The 19,631-nt window shown below is 34.8% G+C and overlaps 1 protein-coding gene across 1 annotated transcript in view; it reads left to right on the forward strand.

The window, feature by feature from the left end:
- The window catches only part of LOC140150316 (plexin domain-containing protein 2-like), a 29,344-nt gene extending 10,023 nt beyond the window's left edge, over positions 1-19,321 (forward strand). Inside the window, exons 5-8 of the mRNA XM_072172325.1 lie at positions 956-995; positions 4,093-4,128; positions 9,844-9,965; positions 11,485-19,321. Coding sequence (XP_072028426.1) covers positions 956-995; positions 4,093-4,128; positions 9,844-9,965; positions 11,485-11,649 — 363 coding nt within the window. The 3' untranslated portion in view covers positions 11,650-19,321. The remainder of the gene's footprint in view (positions 1-955; positions 996-4,092; positions 4,129-9,843; positions 9,966-11,484) is intronic.
- The last annotated feature ends 310 nt before the right edge of the window (positions 19,322-19,631 follow it).

The raw sequence follows: 19,631 nt of genomic DNA on the forward strand, positions 1-19,631 counted from the left end.
GTTGGTTAAGACAAAAACCTGCGGGATGAAAAGGGTATTTTACAAGACGGAAAAATACCAGTAACATGCGACAACAGCATTGAGAAGGTTCATGCGAGCAGTGTTAAACTGCGCGCGCGTATTTCACTGAACGCAGATGAATGGCGCGCTTAGGCTTAACAAAGTCAATGCGTGTACTCGTTCATGGTGTCAAGTCACGCGGTATTGTTATGAAGTTGTTTACTTAATTTTCGTCGATGGGCCTAATCTGGGTAACCAATTTAAACTATTATAACAATTTAGAATTTTAAGTTCAAAATTTGGGACAAAGACTAATCGATAGATAAAGGTTGAAATTACTTGTCTGGCTAAAAATTAGAATGATTAAAGCGTTAAGACAGAAAATATCCGGGTTAGAAGTCCTTAGCAGCGAAAATAAATTTGAAGGTAAAGCAAACGCATAAAAATCACTTAATTCTAACGACAAAAGTAGACAAAATGGAAATCAAGTAGAGAATTGTGAAGATATTTTCCAATAAAACTTATTTGTTAATTGCCCAAGATGATTGGCTACACATAATACGATACATTTCAAATCGAAATTTTCCATGGGAAAAGTAAAAAGCATACCCAAGAGTGCGACGGTCATTTTTGCCAAGGTCGCGTCCGTTAATAATTTGACCTTTAACGGAAAACGCGCATGATGGCCCTCCGACTGCACTGGTGTTCTACCAATGAATATCTTCTCTAAAATAATGGTGATTTGTGTGGGTTTCAATACATGTGACATTAAGCAAGCTGTCATCAAATGTTAATGTTGTGTGAGAATACATTTTCTGGACATAAAATATTATAGTGCCTCCAATTGATACTGATTGATTGATTGATTGATTGATTGATTGATTAATTGATTGACAGATTTAATATTTGTTGATGATCAATTGATTATTTGCTGTTTATTTGTATTTTGTTTCAGAGCATCGAGCCACACCAAACATGCCCTGGGCCTTCATCAGGTTAGTGTACTATTTGAAATCTCTAAGTGAGAACAAAATATTCCAAATATGGTAGTAACCAGATGTGTAACATCTGAGGAGTCTAGATGCAAAAACCAATATATCAATATTTTTCAATTTGCATAATATAAAGAAAATAATAAGAAAATGTGTGCTACTTTTTGATTATAGTATCATAAATTTACCTTTGAATTTTTAATGTAGGGTGTCAATTTAAGGCTGGCATTGTTATAGGGTGCATGCTGGTTGCCTTATCTCAGAAAGTTTAAAAATGGAAAAAAATTGTGTTCTGCATGTGAACTTTTCATCTTATCCTGATTTCCTGGACTTCATATCTATACTAATTGTAGTCCTAAACATCACAACTTGGGCCTTATTTGGTCAGTCTATATACCTTTTCTATTCATTGTTATGGAGCATATTTTGTTTCATATTTTGATATCTTGGCATTCTGTTTGAGTTACAACTTTTCCCTCTCAATCAATTCATTTGAAATTACAGTATATTTGAGACATGTATCAGGGTTTTTTTGAATAAAATGAACTAGATTACTAGTCGGGTTATAGAAAATGTGAAATGTTGTGTCTCAAAATGTATTTTTGTGATGTCACAAAGTGGATCAACTAGAGAATTGTGGTGATCTGTGACTTTGCATGCACCTGACCCATCCAATCTATGCACCTGATCCATTCTATGCACCTGCCCCATTCTATGCAGGGTGACTCTCATACAACCTGCATCTTGGATTACAGGCTTGTTAGCTCATTTATGATCCACGAACCCAGAGAGTGTAAGGGTGAAGGATTGATGAAGTTGATGCCAATAGTTCTGCTGTTGTATTAAAATTGATATCAACCACTCAGTGTTGAAAACAAGTCTGATGTCCATTATGTTATACCAAGTAATCTCTCTAATACCGTACTGACGCGAGTATAGTCCCACCTTCGAGTAAAGTCAAATTCAATGCATTTTGAAATCATTAATAGAGTATGACATGAATACAAATTATCAATTTTCATATTAAAAATACAAAACATCTTGAATTTTTTTTTTTAGGTCAACCATGAATGATCCTAGCATTTAGGTCTAGGTCCAGGGACACTACAAAGCCGAAAAAATAAATAACTTTTTTTTTTTTTTTTTTTGAAATTGAGTATAGTCCCACCCCCAATTTTGAAAAATGTTCACCCAAAAAGCGGGGTGGGACTATACTCAGGCGTCAGTCACGGTAATTTCATATCTGTAAATAGAAATTAACCCTTTCATTCTGTTCCTGTAACTTCATCTTTTCATCAAGTCATCAGCTTCAGTGTTCTTATCTGCATGTGATTATCATCTTCATTGAGCTGCCTAAATCCTAATTCCTCCTCCATATTGCAAATGCAGAAACAGTCAGATGTGTTTGTTTGTACGCAGAGTATGATTCCCTTTCAGTCACATTGACAAGCAACATATTGCTATTACCGTATTCATTCCAATAAGCGCCCATGCCCCAATAAGCGCCCACCCAGGGTATTTTCAATTTGCTAAAGGGTACCATCAATGTTGAAGTGATGGATAGACGTTGATACAGTGAAATAGCTGGAGGACTAGAAGTTTTGTGTAAACTTCCAATACATTTTCTACATCAGAAAAGCTACTAGAACGTCTCAGGACCCATTTATAACATACATAAATTTGTGTCTAATAAACGCCCCTAACAAAAAAATTAGGTAAACCATGTAAAAAATAAGCGCCCACCCAAAATGACTTTGTTAAGCGCCCTGGGCGCTTATTAGAATGAATACGGTATTTGTCATCATCAGGCTGACACTTTGAAGCAAACACACACAACTTACATGCATGCATCCCCTACACTCATATGTGCACACACCAAGATCAATTGACCCACAGATTCTTGGCAAGTACCACATTTGGAGCCGTTTATTAAAAGTTTGAGGGAAAACCAGATCTGATTCTTGTAATCTGAAAATTTTAAAAAGTTGTTTATTTTGAACCCAATATTTCATGACTTGATGTAAGAAGCGTGTATGTGTCGTACACTCCCACACCTACACCCCGACATACATACCCCCACACACATTCACACATATACAAACCATGTCTTCAGTGTTTTTAACCAGTGTTTTTAACCAGTGTTTTTAACCAGTGTTTTTAACCAGTGTTTTTAACCAGTGTTTTCAGCCTGAGATCATGCAGATCATCTGCATGACAGTCATCATAGGTCCATTTCCATCATTGACCTTCTACATGTACCAAAATAGATATAAATTTGTTTATTTTCTATCAAATTACCCACATGTTGCACTGTCATTTATTTCCTTGCAGCCATAGCAACCATTATTGTTTTATCAACATCAGCAGCCTAAGCTTCACCCAGAACCAAAACAATTAGTAAACAGATAAATAACAATGACCTGCAATGTTACAAATATTCATATATGTGTATTATACCACATTATTTTCATTGTGATACTTGAGTGACTGATAACCAGTTAATGTTATTTGTTTTATTACTAGTTGCGAAAAGAATCAAGCAGTTGAGGTTTAACAAAAATTGAAATTTCATTGCAATCTACCAATTTTTTTGGGCTAAAATTGGGGGGAAAAAGTGACATTGAAAATATATATTTGTATATGCAAGTAGAATTCAATTGCAAATTAATTAAAAATAATAATCAGAAGGTCTGTAAGAACGTACACCATACATGTCATGGAATATATTTTACGATTTAAGCTCAAGATCTTGCAGTAGAGCATTTGGATATGGACATGTAATGAAGAAAACATTTCTGTTTAATTGTACTGGAACATTTTTATGAGGAGCATTCATGAATCTTGTTATGGGCTCAGGCATGAGAATTTTCAGGCTTTTTTGTTGTCCAAATTTAAGCATTTTTTTTTCAGCCTGTTTTGGGCCTTTTAAGGCCAAATTCACACACTTTTTCAGGCAGCTTTTTAAAAATAACCCATTCTCATGCCTGTGGGCTATATCACAACCAATACTGCTAAGTTCTGTGACAGTACCTTACAGCTATGCATCAGCAGCAGCAAATATGATAATGTCTATTGTGCTTGTGTTGTGTTCATGTGATAGATGCAGTGAAAAAGAAGGCCAATGTCCCATCCTCCAGTGAGTAGTCTTACTGACTTGTATAGGCAAATCATAAACATAGGGCCAAAGGCTTTTTGCATGACTGTCCAGCAGATAAATTTGAAAAGGCTATTTGCAGGACAAATGGTAGCAGGTACTCTAACCATGAGTGAATGGCATTTTGTCCACAATTCTGTCGGTCAGCATGACACCACTTGCGATAGATCGCTTCTTCCCATTGGTTGATTTTGTGGATACCTGGCTGTTCCATCTCGCCCCCTCTGACACAAAGGGGACACTTACCATTGCACTCAATAGGGAAAATCGCAAAACATGACATAAAATAAATGCCTCTTGATGAAATAATTCCAAAAGTTAGATTTCTTATCCAGGAAATCAACTTTAAATAATTGCCAAAGACAAGGCAAATTGGTATTTTCTGTGCTGAGAAAATTGACTTGAACTGAAAGCCCCTGTACAAACTAATAGGGATTTCGTGAGGGTGTCCCCTTTGCCAGACGTGAGAAATGAGTAAGTGCAATAGATGGAACAGCCCCGACCGAGAGAATGTGTAGCAAGATAGCTCTATTTCAACCACACTCTGTGTTATAGTGCATGCTTGAGGTTGTCCAGCAAATAGGCTATTTGAACTTAATTTACTGGACTGGTATGGATTTATTATACTTATATCATGGCATGTAGTTAACAGTTAGTAAGGATCATGATTCCTGATAAAAATGGAAATTGTATATTTAGGACTTAAAGAGAAGGAGCTAATGTCGTAAAAGATTTGCTGTACTTTGTAATTCTAGTGATTTACACTACAATATACAACCAGCGATTGCTCTTACTATGTGATCAGTAGATAGAAAATGGATCTATTAATTATATAAATATAAATATTTTATTTGCAACGGTGAACCTGGTGAAAAATAATGTTTGTTTTTATAATTCCTGTCGATAATGCTTTTCCAGGATCTATTATAATTGTATAAATTACCGTTTTAGTGTACATTTGCATGTATTATCATTATATTGACATTTAAATACACAATGACATATGTTCCTGTGTTGTATTACGCAGGCTTTGGGTGCACAGCTGAGTATTTTGGCCTCTCCCCAGCAACTGCTATAGGCACATGTAGTAAATCTACCAAATTGCCCAAGTTCCTAGTTTTCAACAGTGTTGTTGTCAACAATGGTCCATTTTAGTTACAAAACAATTAGATAATGAATAGCCCCTCGTAATTACTCTTTCCTCTGTGTAACATAACCAAGGGTTACTGAAAATATCCATTTTACTTCTGTTTTGCTCTATATTATATATGCTGTCTTGTACACTATTCACCGGTGACTTCCTCATCTGTAAACACATCACATTTGATTCACATATCAAGCTACTTCAAAGGGATCTCCTAAAACTGGAGTCATGGCAAGAGAAAAGGCTAATGTGTTTGAACCCGATAAATGCTCCAAACACCTACCTGCTGAGAAAAGCTTCTTGTTGAGGATACTATTTACAACTTATCTTGGGATGCAACTGTTCATCGACCTGACTTGGAATAGTCAAACACTTCATGCAGTAAAGAAAGCACAGAAGATCTTGGGATTGGTTAAATGCAATCTTTGAAATTGTTTTGAAATGGTTAAAGTCGCTGCATACCAGTCATTAGTTCACCCACATTAGGAGTATGTTCTCGGCAGCTTGGTGTCCCCATAAGCAGCAGAACATTAAAGGGCAGGTCTATTGCAAAAACAAGTTTATCTCTATTCAAAGAGAATAATTATTTTTGTGTGTATTTCTCCTGAAAAAGGAGAAATTGTGTGGGTAAAGTTCAGCCTCGTGACGCTTTTCTTCCCCGCTTGAAGCATACGTGTTCTCCCCGCTTGGCTGATGACGAGGTAAATGAAGCGGACACTATATCATGCTCTCATCATACAATCACAATCACTTTGACAAGTTTGACATTAGCAACAATGAGTTGTACTATCATTTACCATAACAATGCTGCATACCAATATGCAGACTATTGTTCTCATTTCGGGAACAAAGCGCACACAGTATTGTTACTATGTGTTTGCTTTGTAATATTTCATCCAACTGAAACTATAATAACTATAGCAGTGCAGTATACAGGGAAATCAGATACATGAGTTTGTAGACTTAACACGGTGTATATGCTAGTCTCAGATGAAATTCTAAGCTCAAATTATGTATTTATTTTTTAGGCCTAATATTTCTCATGATATTGATATACATATGAATTGTAATATCACAATTTACTAATATATAAAAAAGAAGCGGCTGATTTTATCCATATGTTTAAAAAACATTAAATTTGTAAATACTTAATTTGGAGTTTTTTTCTGTGAACAACAACAGTATACGTTCTGTCCATTGAGAGCGTTTATAGTCCCTTTTCTCAAAGCGGGCACATCTCATTTCATGACATCACCATTTATCTAGGCCAAATCTGTATCGTTTAAAGGAACTCACTGCTTAAGTTGGTTTTTGCGGAATATCAATTTTAAACGCCTTATTTTCCCAAAAAAGGAGTCATTTTCATTGTCCTCATAATATTAGCTTGCCAATGATATGATGTTGTTTTTGCAATAGACCTGCCCTTTAAGTAATTGAACGCATGCAACATCAAGTAGCACGTCTTAGCACCAAAAGCTATGACAGAGAAAAAGGAGCAGTTACCAAATTGGAATGGAAATTAGATATTGGATGACTTGAGAGAACAGAAGGACAATTCACAGACTGATCATCATATTCAAGGTTTGCGGAGGTCTTTCTTATTGATATTCTTCTTGAGGAGAGAATGAAACCAGAAGGCATAACTACAAGTTTCATGAGCCAGCTACCAAAATACCTTTCCCCACTGATCATCAAAAACTGGAACAAGCAACCCATGCATGTCATTGAAGCCGAGTCATCGGAAGTTATTAAGACCAGACCCAAAATGTATGTGAGCAACTCATCTAGGCCCTTCAAATGGATGTTTTCAATGTGGTGGAATGTGCAAGGCTTTACTTTCACAGGCTCATTTTCTGACAGGCAAAGTGCATGACCCAGAAATTTGAGTTGATGAGCCCATACTCAGTGCCTGTTTGACTCCAGCCAGGAGTGTTAGCCAATACTAAATTCCATGTGGTTGTAGATTGTTGCATTTGGGATCATGTTCACTTGCTTGACATTCAGCATAATCTTGTAAACTGGAAAGGCATTAAATTTGCTTGTATGTTAATCAACTGATGTCTGATGAATTAGGAACTTTTAGTATAAGGATTTTAATTGTTTGTCAAGTTTATGTTACCACGTTCAGGAATCATGGTTCTTTGCTGATCTTATAGTTACTATTTTCAAGTTAATTCTTTCATTTTGATAACATTGCAATATAATTTTGTTCTTTTATTGTTTATGAATTAGCATGTAGAACAGTCACAGTTCATCTTATCAAATTATTGAAAGAGAAATTGTCATATGCCTGCTTTCAAATGCATTTTAGAAAGAAAAAAAAATGCTAGAGTTTATTGCACATTTTTTTTTTTTAAAGCAATTGCTAGAGTTCATTGCATATTGCATATTAATCATTTGCATCATTTTGTTTTTACAGTTTTAGCCACATGCTTACTCATTGCATGCTTTCACACCATTTGATGTAAAATTGAGAAATGATCCATGTTTCCTAACATGAAGGGCATGCTATGCAAGTAAATGAATGAAAGTCTTATGTAAATATGAGCAAGAAGTGTTGTTTTTCCTTTCAAATGTTATGCTTGAAGCTCTCTTAAACTCATTGGAAAAGATTGTCTGTATACTTACATTATTATTCCTGCTAACAACAAAGTTGAAGTCATCCTGTTGTTTTTCTATATTTTTTGTGGAATTATTATCCTACGCATTGTGACTTAAATCATTATGGAAAGAATTGCCCAATGTTCATAAAATACATATATTACATGTATAACACAAGTATGTTTTATTGAAAAGGTTCTTGCTATATATATATGAGGCGTAATGCAAATGAATTTTCTACTGAAAAGAATATTGGGCCCTTAGGACTTGTAACCTTGAGTTACATATCCATTAAGGTTCTTTTCTTGTCTGAGATGTGGAATTGCATTATTGTATATATTTTGTCTCCAGCATGTCATCTTTGCATGGTCTCATCATGGAATGCAATTAATGACATGACAGTGGCATGAGATTGTTACAATATATTGTCATACCAATTTTAGTATTGAATGTTAGGAGTGTAATCGATGATAATCATAAGTTCATGGAATTATAGCGCTTTGAATCCTTCAAGATCTAGATGGAAAAAGGTGCTATATAAATCCGAAATTTATTTATTTATTTTATTTATTCATGATTTGTTCTGTATAGCAGGAAATTTCCACAAGGTTTTCAGCTTTACTTTTTTCACTTATAATATAAGTACAAAATAATAATTTTAAAGTCTTGCAAAAATGTTGAATATAAGTTTCAAATAATAATGGTAAAGTCCTGCAAAAATATTTTGACCCATATATCCGTATGCACAAAACAAGTTGGACCAGGTCTAATGTTAGTCCTGGCCTAACTTCTGAGGTTAGACTTAGGCAGGGACCCTTTTACTCTTTTCTTTTCCTTCTTTACTCATAGCAAACTCCTATTAAGACCTTTTTAGGATCTACAATAATATAAAATAAGATATGTAAATACCAGAAAGTTGGACTAATCGCCATAGTTAGACCTTGTCTAACTTGTTTTGTGCATGCAAATCCAAAGTGAACAAATTACATAACTGTTTGGAACTATAAATACCACACACAAATTAATACTGCTAAATTATCTTGCTATACAGTAATAATGTTTCACAGTTTTCCCTCTCCTCCATCACACATAAATTATTCTGATAAATTGATACATTTCATGAAATATTTCCAAGTTGTCCAAGCAAAGAAATATTCATCATTGACCAAGATGCATGTTGCTAATTTACATGTGATTTATGATAGGGTTAAACATCTGTGCATGCACGTTGCATGAACAAGCAGGAGATTATTATCCTGTGCCATATGTCCTGTAGACCAGGGGTCCATTTCACTAAACTTTTAACCCCTTGTAACTCAAGTAACCATTCGTAAAGTTAGGAATACCCAATACTAGACGTAACTTTACGAACGGTCCCTGTTGTAATCCCTATTATTTACAAAGGGTACCGTTCGTAAATGAGTTTAGTGAAATGGAACTTACGACTCGTCATAAGTTATGAACGATATCGAGATTTGTGACGCTTCGTAAAGTTGAGTGAAATGGACCCCAGATTACTTATGTTTGTAATGCTAACTACTCTTAATATTTTTATGATTGGTAACATTCACAGATATATACATGTAGGTGCAGTTATTTTACCAACTACCATATTGTTACATTGTGTGCACATCATGCATGCGGTTTGCAGTTTAGCTAACTTGATAATTGAAATCAATTGCATTTTTAAGGAAGTTTTTACAACATGCATGCTGATTTCATTAACAATCTAATTTTGCATCCATATTTCTCTTTGCTCTCTCTGGTTAAGATGTTGTGTAATACACTTGTGCCATATAATGCCTGATGATTTGCTGAAATTTACTGGGCATGTTTAATAAACTACCGGTCAATAAGCTAATAGAAATCTCAAACTAAGTTTATGTTACGAACCTATTATACTTAAATGTACTAATTGTTTTTGTTTGTTTTCTGTTTGTTTGTTATTTTAGCTGCTGGAGCTATCATAGCTGTTATAGTAGTAATCATAGTGCTTGCATTATGGGCAGGTATAGCATGGCTGATATATGCCTATAGGAATCCAACCAGTAATTCCGGTCTATTTCTTATTGAGGTAAGTTTGATGCTTCAATCTTAAAAGGGCATTTCGTGATTCACAGCATCATCCCCTGCTTGAGATTTTTATATCACTGGAAACCTCTGGCTACATAATGTTTATGTACAAAAAATTTCTTGCAGATTAATTCGTTTAGCAAAGATATCAAGAAATTTGAATTTTGTTCTAGTATGCCAGAAGGAAATTACAACACATTGTCTATGGAGCAGTGTAATACACATTATCATGCATAATTCTCAAACGCAAAATCGGAATCAACTGAAATTTTGGGAATAAGCTTTTTTCGTGGATATCTACTGAAAAATATAAAAAGACGATGTTAGGATCATAAAATACTCCTTTAATGTTGACAGTGTATGGTAAAGTGCAGTTTGTTACAAGCTACCATACCCCGGAATGTGGGCATGTTGCCTATGGGGGTCAACGCTAAGTAAGGGGTGTGATCACAAACTCAAAAATATCGCAAGCGTACACAAAAGAGGCTTTGTGCGTAAGATGAGCGATGTCGCTTGGTCTGAACGTTGTACCGGCATCAGCTGAATTCAAGTACACTAAGAGAGCGCAGGCATGGAATATTCCAAGCTATGTGTTATTAATCTATGCAAGCTACAATGATGTGATAAATGGTCATGTGATACAATCCTGCCAGTCAAATGGATAGAATCTATTAGTGAGTTGTACACTCTTATATAGCAGTCAATCAGAGAAGCATTTAGCAAAATATGCAGAGTGTATTGATAGTGTCTAATTGCACCCGCGCACTCCTGCTTATGCTTTGGAATGTGTTGCATTGAATAGGATTGATTCATTTTCCATGGATGTGAATGCTTTTATATTTGCTCATGTTTTGCGACATTTTTAGAAATAATTTTTGTATAAAAATAACAAAAATTCACAGGATTTGTTTTTTCTTATGTATGAAATAGGTTAAAATCTCTGTTATTACCTGTTGCTCAAGAAATGTAACACACAATTAGGCCTTAAAAAATTGTTTGATTGGCATTGTTTGATTGGCCCGACCCTAACTTTTTTTTCTCTTTTTTGTTGCAAAAAATAAAAAATAAACTTTAAAATGAATAAATAAAAATAAACAAATTAAAAAAGGAAGAAAAAAAGTTCCAAAGCTTTTATCAAACAAATTTTACAGCTTAAAAAAAAAAAAAAAAAAAGAGAATCCTGACCTACCTACCCTAATTATTTGTTTATATTACGCCAATCAAATAATATTTTTAGCCCTTATTGACCTATAAATGTATGTATCTGTAGGGATGCTATACAACACTCCCAAAGCTATAGTCAGATGTATGTATTGCGCATCTATTAACTAACTGATTCCCTTCAAAACTTACCATGAATTGGGTGAAGTCCAAAACCATGGACCTGTTATTGTACTGCTCATTATGCCTGCTAATGTAGAGGCTTCACTGTATTGTGAATGTAATTTTGAAAATGTAAAATAATTAGATGTTTCTCCCAACCATATTAATCTATATTTTTCTGTCAATTTGAACTTTAGCTCCGGCATTACTTCAAGAAAGATTCAACGACAGCAACAAGCAACGAAGATCGTTATGCCGTCACAATTAGTGGAGACATGCATCAAGTGGGTACAAACGGTGATGCAATAGAAGTCGCACCAGAAAAACCAGCAGCGCCACCACCAGATACATCAGAGGCATGATGACGATCATGACATCTTAACCTTTGACATTATGACCTTGAATGAATATAAATACTATTAGTAAAATGTTTCTAGGATCTTAATCAGCAGGTCCTCGTTCTGTGAAGGATTTAAAGAACAGTTCTTTTTTTGACCTTTGGCCTTTGACCCAGCTGTTGACTTTTGATTGTCAAAACATATCAAGTTTAGAAATTATAGATATAACGGATTATTCCAGTTGATATATGTACATCCTCTATGACAGAAATGACCTTAATCTTCTACACATGGAATGTGAATTTCAAATGGTTACCTGGATGGGTGACTCCATTTGATATCAACACTCCCTGTGTGGGGGATTAAAGGTCATGTCTTCCATAGGGGGTGTATGGATTTCAACAGGAATAACCCAATATTTGTTTTTGCTGGTAGATATAGGAATATGTTGAAGCAGCTTATTGCATATTGTTTCATTGTTTTCAGTTCGTGTTCACAATGTGCAAATGGTTATTAGTAGATTGATTAGAAAAACATTAATTCCATGTATGAAAACAAATGAATTATTATATTATCTATTAACATTCACAATGTACACAAATCACAAATTGAGCAGTAATTAAAAATTACAAAAGTGATGTTGTCAAAAGTGTGAGCACACACCAACCATGTTCAAAGGTGTTTTGAACATAGACCACATGCACAGAAGTCACTAGATATAGGATGCAATTTGGAGACCAAACTTAAATGAACTAGAATCCGCAAATTTCATTTCGTTTTGTAACTTTGCAATGTTTTGTATATTTTGTATTGTTTAGACAAACAAACTCTTTGTCAATGTGTGGTCTATGTGAGTGTTTTTGAGCTATAGACGAATCCAACGAGCCAAGTCATGGTCAGGATTTGGTCAGCCATTGACTGGGTCCCCGCAGCACCAAACTGGTGTTGTGACTGCCCAATTGGGTGGATTAAAGCCGCTTAAAATTTGATGTTAGATTCTTTTGTGTTGTAAACTGTCATCATTCTTTTGTCTATGTGTAACACAGGTGATAGAATGCAGTTTAAAATACCCTCCAAGGCCGCATCATTTCACATTTTAGGTGAGATGGAGCCGACGTGGACCCAAATATGGCTGCCATTGAGGTGTAGGAATGTGTGAAATTGAATTCGTCTATATGATTCAGCAATACTCAGTTTGACCCTTTTTGCTGAAGCTATTCATTTACAAATAACAGCTAATATAAAGCATCACTCAAAGAATTACATGGAGTTCACTTTTCTGTATTCTGATTATAAATGCATTTGTGTAGCTGTAGCAGTTTTCAAGTTATTTTAAACAAAGTCTTTCAAGCTTACATTACACCTTGACCCTGACAAACAGAAGGAAACAGTCCATAAATTAACTACCAACCTCAATGTCAACTGAAATTTAACACAAAAACACAATATGTAGAAATATTCAAATTGTTTTGTATGAGTGAAATTTGTGAAATATTTTGTCAAAATCTGTTGGAATAGGATACAAGAAAACATGCTATCAATCAAAAGTAAGAAAACGGTTTGTTATGATGGTATGACACCATACCATATGAAAGGTGAACAAAGAAACTTTGTTGTACTTGCTGGAAATGAAACATCCCAAATATACTGTATTACCTTCACCTAAGCATACTAAGAGTTAGCCTATTATACAGCTTATGTCTAGTCCCATAATGAAGTTTTAGGCTAATTTTGTGTACGCTATAGACCAAATCTTCCACAGTTAGTGCCCAGAGTAGTTTTAACTACTTGTGTCATAATCTTTTGCAATAATATGCTGCAGTGCAATACATAATTGATATTAGAGTGCAATGTGGACTACTGGTGTAATTGTGCACCACATGCAATTATGCAAGATTAAAAAAAAGTTGTACTGGTATACATCTTTTTTTTCAAGGTCTGGTTCCAACTATGATTTTGATAAAACATATTTTCTCATCATCAACATTGATTATCAGAATGGTCGACTGCAGATCCGTCGGATAACGCTTTTCAATGGGAAATGAACTTCGCTGCTTGGATGATGTCATGATGAGGTTAGCATTTATTCCGTATTGAAAAGCGTACTCCGACGGATCTGCACTCGACCGGCCTCTTATGTTTGAATAATTTAGTCCAGCTTGTTGATCACTTTTGCAATTATCTATCTATGTACACACCTGAATTTGCAAGTGAATTCCCTGCACATGTCATACATATTTGCATAATACCTCAATGTTTTGCTGTATTCTGTATTCACTATCAAGGTGGTTCTGCAGTTGGGCTTACAAGAGTTTGCATTTTTATCAGAATTCACAGCAGAAATGTGAAAAGTAACACATATGGACTAGGTATATGCTGCATCAAAGAGAAGTGGGAGAATAAGAATTATTATATAATACGAAGCTTTTAGCTATACCACAAATTTTTAATACTGCACGGTAACACCGTGCAAGATAATTTTGATACTGAACGGGCGCACACATTTTGCTTGTCGCGCAACTCGTAGCACGTTACGCGGCATACCTCGCGCGCGGAGAGACCAAATCAGGCGTAATAGATTGAGTTACGCAGTTTGTTGTTTTGCACCACCAGCAAACATGATGAAAATGATTACACTAAACGACTGGATTCCAAATGGCACCAGGCATGGTTAGTTTGATACTTTGGTACTTAAAATGCATAGAAAAAGCTTCATATTATATAATAATAATAATATTGGATGGCTTTATTTCGGGTTGTATGAGAATATACTGCACTTGCCATGAATGATATTCAACTCGCCGTACCGGCTCATTGAATATCATTCATGGCACGTGCAGTATATTCTCATACAACCCTCAATGCCATTCAATATTATATAATTATTGTATTCACATATGTTTTGCTATTCTTGAGTTATGGGGTTAAATATGTTGACCCTACAACACAAGAAGCAAGCTATTTCGTAAGTTGGTCTGGTACATTGTATATCAGATCTGATTTAATTTTGTTTTGGGGAAATTGCAAAAACAGGATCCAACTGGTTGAGCCACCTTAAATCACATAACTGTCAGTGGTGTAATGCTCATGTATATATGAATATAGTGTGAATAGAGGCCTATATTATATATTATATAAGTCTGTACTAAAAGTAAATGGGAGTGAGAGGGAAGATTGGGTTTACTTTACAAAAATATGCTCTCAATTAAAAGGAATCATTTTCCAAAGGAGTGTGAAGTACATTGATTGTTGTTGATATATTATTTGAAGAGATGGCTATCAGATATTGCCTATTATATCATGATTACAGTGACTTTAGCCATGTGATAGTTTTTATTATATCACTCATACATAAATTCTAGACAGTTCATTGGTTGATCACCATTTATCATTTTTACCATCACCCTCTCCGTGTGATAGTCTTTACTATCGTAGTGCGCCTGCGCCAAGCCGTGCGCTGACTCTTGGACTCGCCGATTTAATTATGGGGTGGGCCCCAAAATGTGAAGTATATCACGGCAAAACATGGTGTTGTGTTGATGAAAAAATGTATTTCCTACCTTAAATAGTATTTTAGTAATAGAATTTATGCATGAGTGATATAAAACAAATATTAACTGTCTTAAATTCGTGTAATGGTCGAAATATAATCACGAGGTGAAAGATGTATTGTTCCATTCCACTCGCCGGATCCATCTTTCACCTCGTGATTATATTTCGACCATCACACTCATAGACAGTTAATATTTGTATACTATCACATGGCATGAAAAGAAACCATGTAATATCATGATATAAAACAAATATTACATGCCAATATTCTTGTAATAATAAAAATATATCATTTGGTCAAATTTTGACTGATCTATTTCACTCGGCTATGCCTCATGAAATAGAAAAGTCAAAATTTGACCTCATGATACATTTTGTACTATCACACTTATAGGCATGTAATATTTGTGTACTAATTGATAAGCCTACCACAAAAGTTGTGTACTACTCAAATTATATAATGGATCAGAAATTGACAATCCTGGTTCTCATTATTTCTTGTCTGTTCGTATGATGCTGACAAAAGTGGTGTTTGGTGTCATAAGACTTTTGATCGGGCTTTTGGTAGTGTAAGTCTTCAGTTGCCTAAACATTGAAAGAAATGACCCTCATTTGATTTATAATAATCTGTTGCTTTTGAAAAATGCTATTAGATAAGTATGATCCTTTAATTTTTCGAGTAGTGTATCAATGGAAGGTAGTGATGATTGTCAGCTGTTACAGTCGGTTTCAGAGAAGAATGGCAGTCCTTTGCTCAGATTGATGTGAGCGCCCTGTTAATGAGCGACATACACAGAGCTTTGTTTGCGCCAACCAACGTTTTGATATGTTATCACCCAATCAGATTACCGTGTCTGTTGTTATGATTGTCAGACGATTGAATCGGCCAATCAGAACCCCACTTCCGTGTTTACGCTGTGCACGCTCTCAAAATGTAAACAAGTGCTGTTCTTCTTTGGCAGAAACTGTAGGAGGAGTCTTAGTGTTTTCATGGAAATACATCAGTGACTTGCCATGAAGGGCACTTGTGAAAAATGTTTAGCAAAGTGTCATTTGGGCTGTATGACATGGTTCAGTTTATCATGGTAAAATTGTATGAAGAAGTATTCTAATTATTCTTCACTGTCAATGTACTTTCCTGTTGTTTTTGCTGTATTGCATTACATTTATCAATAGCTTAACATGTGCATTTTACACTGATCATCAGTGATGAATTTGAATGTTGCAAGTTAATGTATGTTAAGCCAACTACAGGCTGTAACACAACAAGAAATTTGGAAAAAATATATGTCACCTGTTTATTTTGATTTTTACCTGCCCTAGAGGTAAATTTTGCTTTGTTCCAATCAAATTGGTGGTCAATTATTGTTTATTTATAAATTCTGAAAAAATAGTATATTATAATTTATTATTTATTTCAAGTACATGTGAAAAGAAACCAAACAAAACGCTTTGTTATTCTTCTGTGATTTCAGATGTGTAGTGCACAGCAAAATAAGTAAATTTGACGCATTTCAAACTTGATATTGGTGAAAATGGTGTCCCAGCTTCTTTTCTACATAATTTAAGTAATTGGGTACATCTTTTGAGCTCAAGCGATAAAAGATTCAAACTAAAATGCTTATGGTAGCATGTATATATTACTGATATCAAATTTATGAAAACATTAATGCTATTGGCAAAAAAATAAATAAAAAATCTGATTGTAAAATATTTGTTGTTACAGCTTGTGGAGAATGTACAGTGGGGCATTATGGCTGAATTTAATTTCACATTCCAGCAAGTATTGGATTGAAAATGAGCACTGCCTGATGCAAATTTTTATTACAAGTAGCATTATTGATACTATTGTATGGTGATGAGGCTGTGGTTTGGGGTTGCATGACTAGTCATCTATTCTGCTCCAGTCCAGATAGTTGAGACTATGGCAATTATGACAATCAGAAGAAATAAACCTTGGTATTAAAGGTCAAGTTAGTTATAACACCCTGGATGACTGGGAGATGGTCTTGGTCAATCTGGGTACAATAGGTAACACCAACAAATTCAGAAGAAATTGTGTGAAAACTAAAGGCCTAATTGGAAATGGTCTCCCTTCCTATCCCCATCCAATGTTGGAATGCACAATATGTTCAGTTCCATTGTATTCTCCAACATTGATTGGTGGGTGAAAGGGAATAAGGAGCACATTGAGTCATTATTATTATAAATCTGAGTTTCAAGTGACTCATGGGGACACCCGTCAGTCCGCAACACCATCGATCCGAAACCCCCGTCAGTTTGAAAACCTGTTACCCTAACCCTAAACCCAACAGGTTTTCAGACTGACTGGGGTTCAGATTGACAGTGTTTTGGACTAATGGGGCGACCACACTGTGTGGTAAGAAGAAGAACATGGCTTTATCAATATCTCCCACAACTGGAGTGAATATATCAAATGGAAATCACCCAACAGTATATTCTATTTGATACCCATACTCCCTCTGTGGAAGACTTAAGATAAATCTTCCACATTAGGAGTATGGGTTTTCAGTGAAATATCCCAATAGTAGTGACTGTAGTGGACATGGCCATGCAACCCTATTGTGATTGTCTTCCTTTGTGGGTTTTAAGTATGTGTACATGTATAACATTCCTCTCATGTTAAATAATACATTTTATACACTTAATGTAATGTAATACAGCATCGGAAAAAAAAAGAATTCTAGTATTAAATATGACAGAAGATAATAAAATGATATCTTTTTTATACTGTAGTTGTGACTTTCAGAGGAGTGAGAGTTTGCATAAAATATATATTTTGGAAAAATGTTTGTATGTATATAAATTTGTTTTCAAGTGGATAGCCTTTTGTTGGTTTGTCCACAATCATAGTCACACACATTTTGACTGACATTGTTATCATTTGGAAATTGTTTGTAAATAGTTGTTATGTAGAAAAATGGAAATGTGTTATTTTGTAGACCATAATTCCTCGAATTTGCAATTTTGCAGATTTCTTTGGGGCAAATGTTCTCAAATGAAAATCAAACCAATTCTTCTGTGTATGTGTGTATAGAACTGCTGGGGTGTCAGTCAAGGGACCAGTTTACTGTTGTTATAATTCTGATACATGTGTTGACGAGTAGGCCTATTTGTTTTAAGAATATTACAGCTTCTAGTATAGCTGTTAAGCTGAATCATTGTGCACTTTGTGATAAAAGCATGAGGATGTCCACACAAGAAGTACATGGTCCAAGTTTATTTTAAGATGTAGAGCCATTTCAGATTTGACCCCTATTGACCTCTAGAGGTCACAAAAGGTCACGCAGGGGTAAAAATGGGAAAATGATCCAGTCTTGTTGACAGATACACCAAATTATTCGTCTGACCACAAGGATTTCAAAAATTTCTAACGGTCACTAGGGGTCAAATCCAAAATGCCTCCACATCTTCAAATAAACTCTGGACCATGTATTGCATGTGTGGAAACTCTCATGCTTTTATCACAAAGTGCACAATTGTACCCAATTTGGGAGCTTAGCATTCAAGATGTCCGTATATATTTGTTGCAGTTGTACAACATGCATAGTTTGCCTTTGATACACAAGTGCATGCTACACAACACAGTATTATATAATGACCAAACATGCATCTTGTGCTGAGTGTATAAGTAAATTCATACACATAATTGCAGTTGCAACTTATTACACTAGTTGTTTAGATTACACTACATTTATATTATGTTCCTAATTGTTTGTTTTCTAGTTGCAATCGCATAGTAACTCAACTCGCTTTCGCATAAGTAACTCAACTCGCTTTAAAACACAAAAGTTTACATCTAAATCTAATAATTCATCAGGCAACTGACCTGCTGGACTATTCACAGTCAAGTTCCAGTATTAGATATCATTCCAAATTTCTGAGTTTATAATTACTGGATGACAGAGATTTACTGAATCGCTTTCTACCTGATGTATTTGTATATTTATGATTGTGCGTATATATGGGTTATTCAAATGATGTGTCTCTTGTATAACTTGATACAGTTCTGGGGCCATTGATCTGAAGATGGACTTACCTAGTGTCCAGGCCTATGAAATGTAATATAAGCATCTTAACCCAGCACAAACACAAAATGTTTTTTAAATTGTTATAAATGTGTTATAAATTAAATGTTAGGTTATATAAAGGTCATAAATACATTTTAAAAATGTTGTCAAAATGTTATTGTAAAAAATGTTTTGGCAAATATTTTTCCAAAACATTTTGTCAACACTTAAATAACATTACAGTTTACTGTGTCTGTTGTTCAAAAAATACTTTTGAATGTAATTAAAATGTTTTATACCCCCTGTATAACCTGACATTTCAACATTTTCTGCAAAACATTTTGTGTGTGCTGGACAGTTAAGTTGTAAGTTGTTGAGAGACAGTCCCGGGGCTTGAAGAACACTAACAGTTCAAACTTTCAA

This window comes from Amphiura filiformis, chromosome 4, assembly GCF_039555335.1.
Source record: "Amphiura filiformis chromosome 4, Afil_fr2py, whole genome shotgun sequence".
Taxonomy (NCBI): Eukaryota; Metazoa; Echinodermata; class Ophiuroidea; order Amphilepidida; family Amphiuridae; genus Amphiura; species Amphiura filiformis.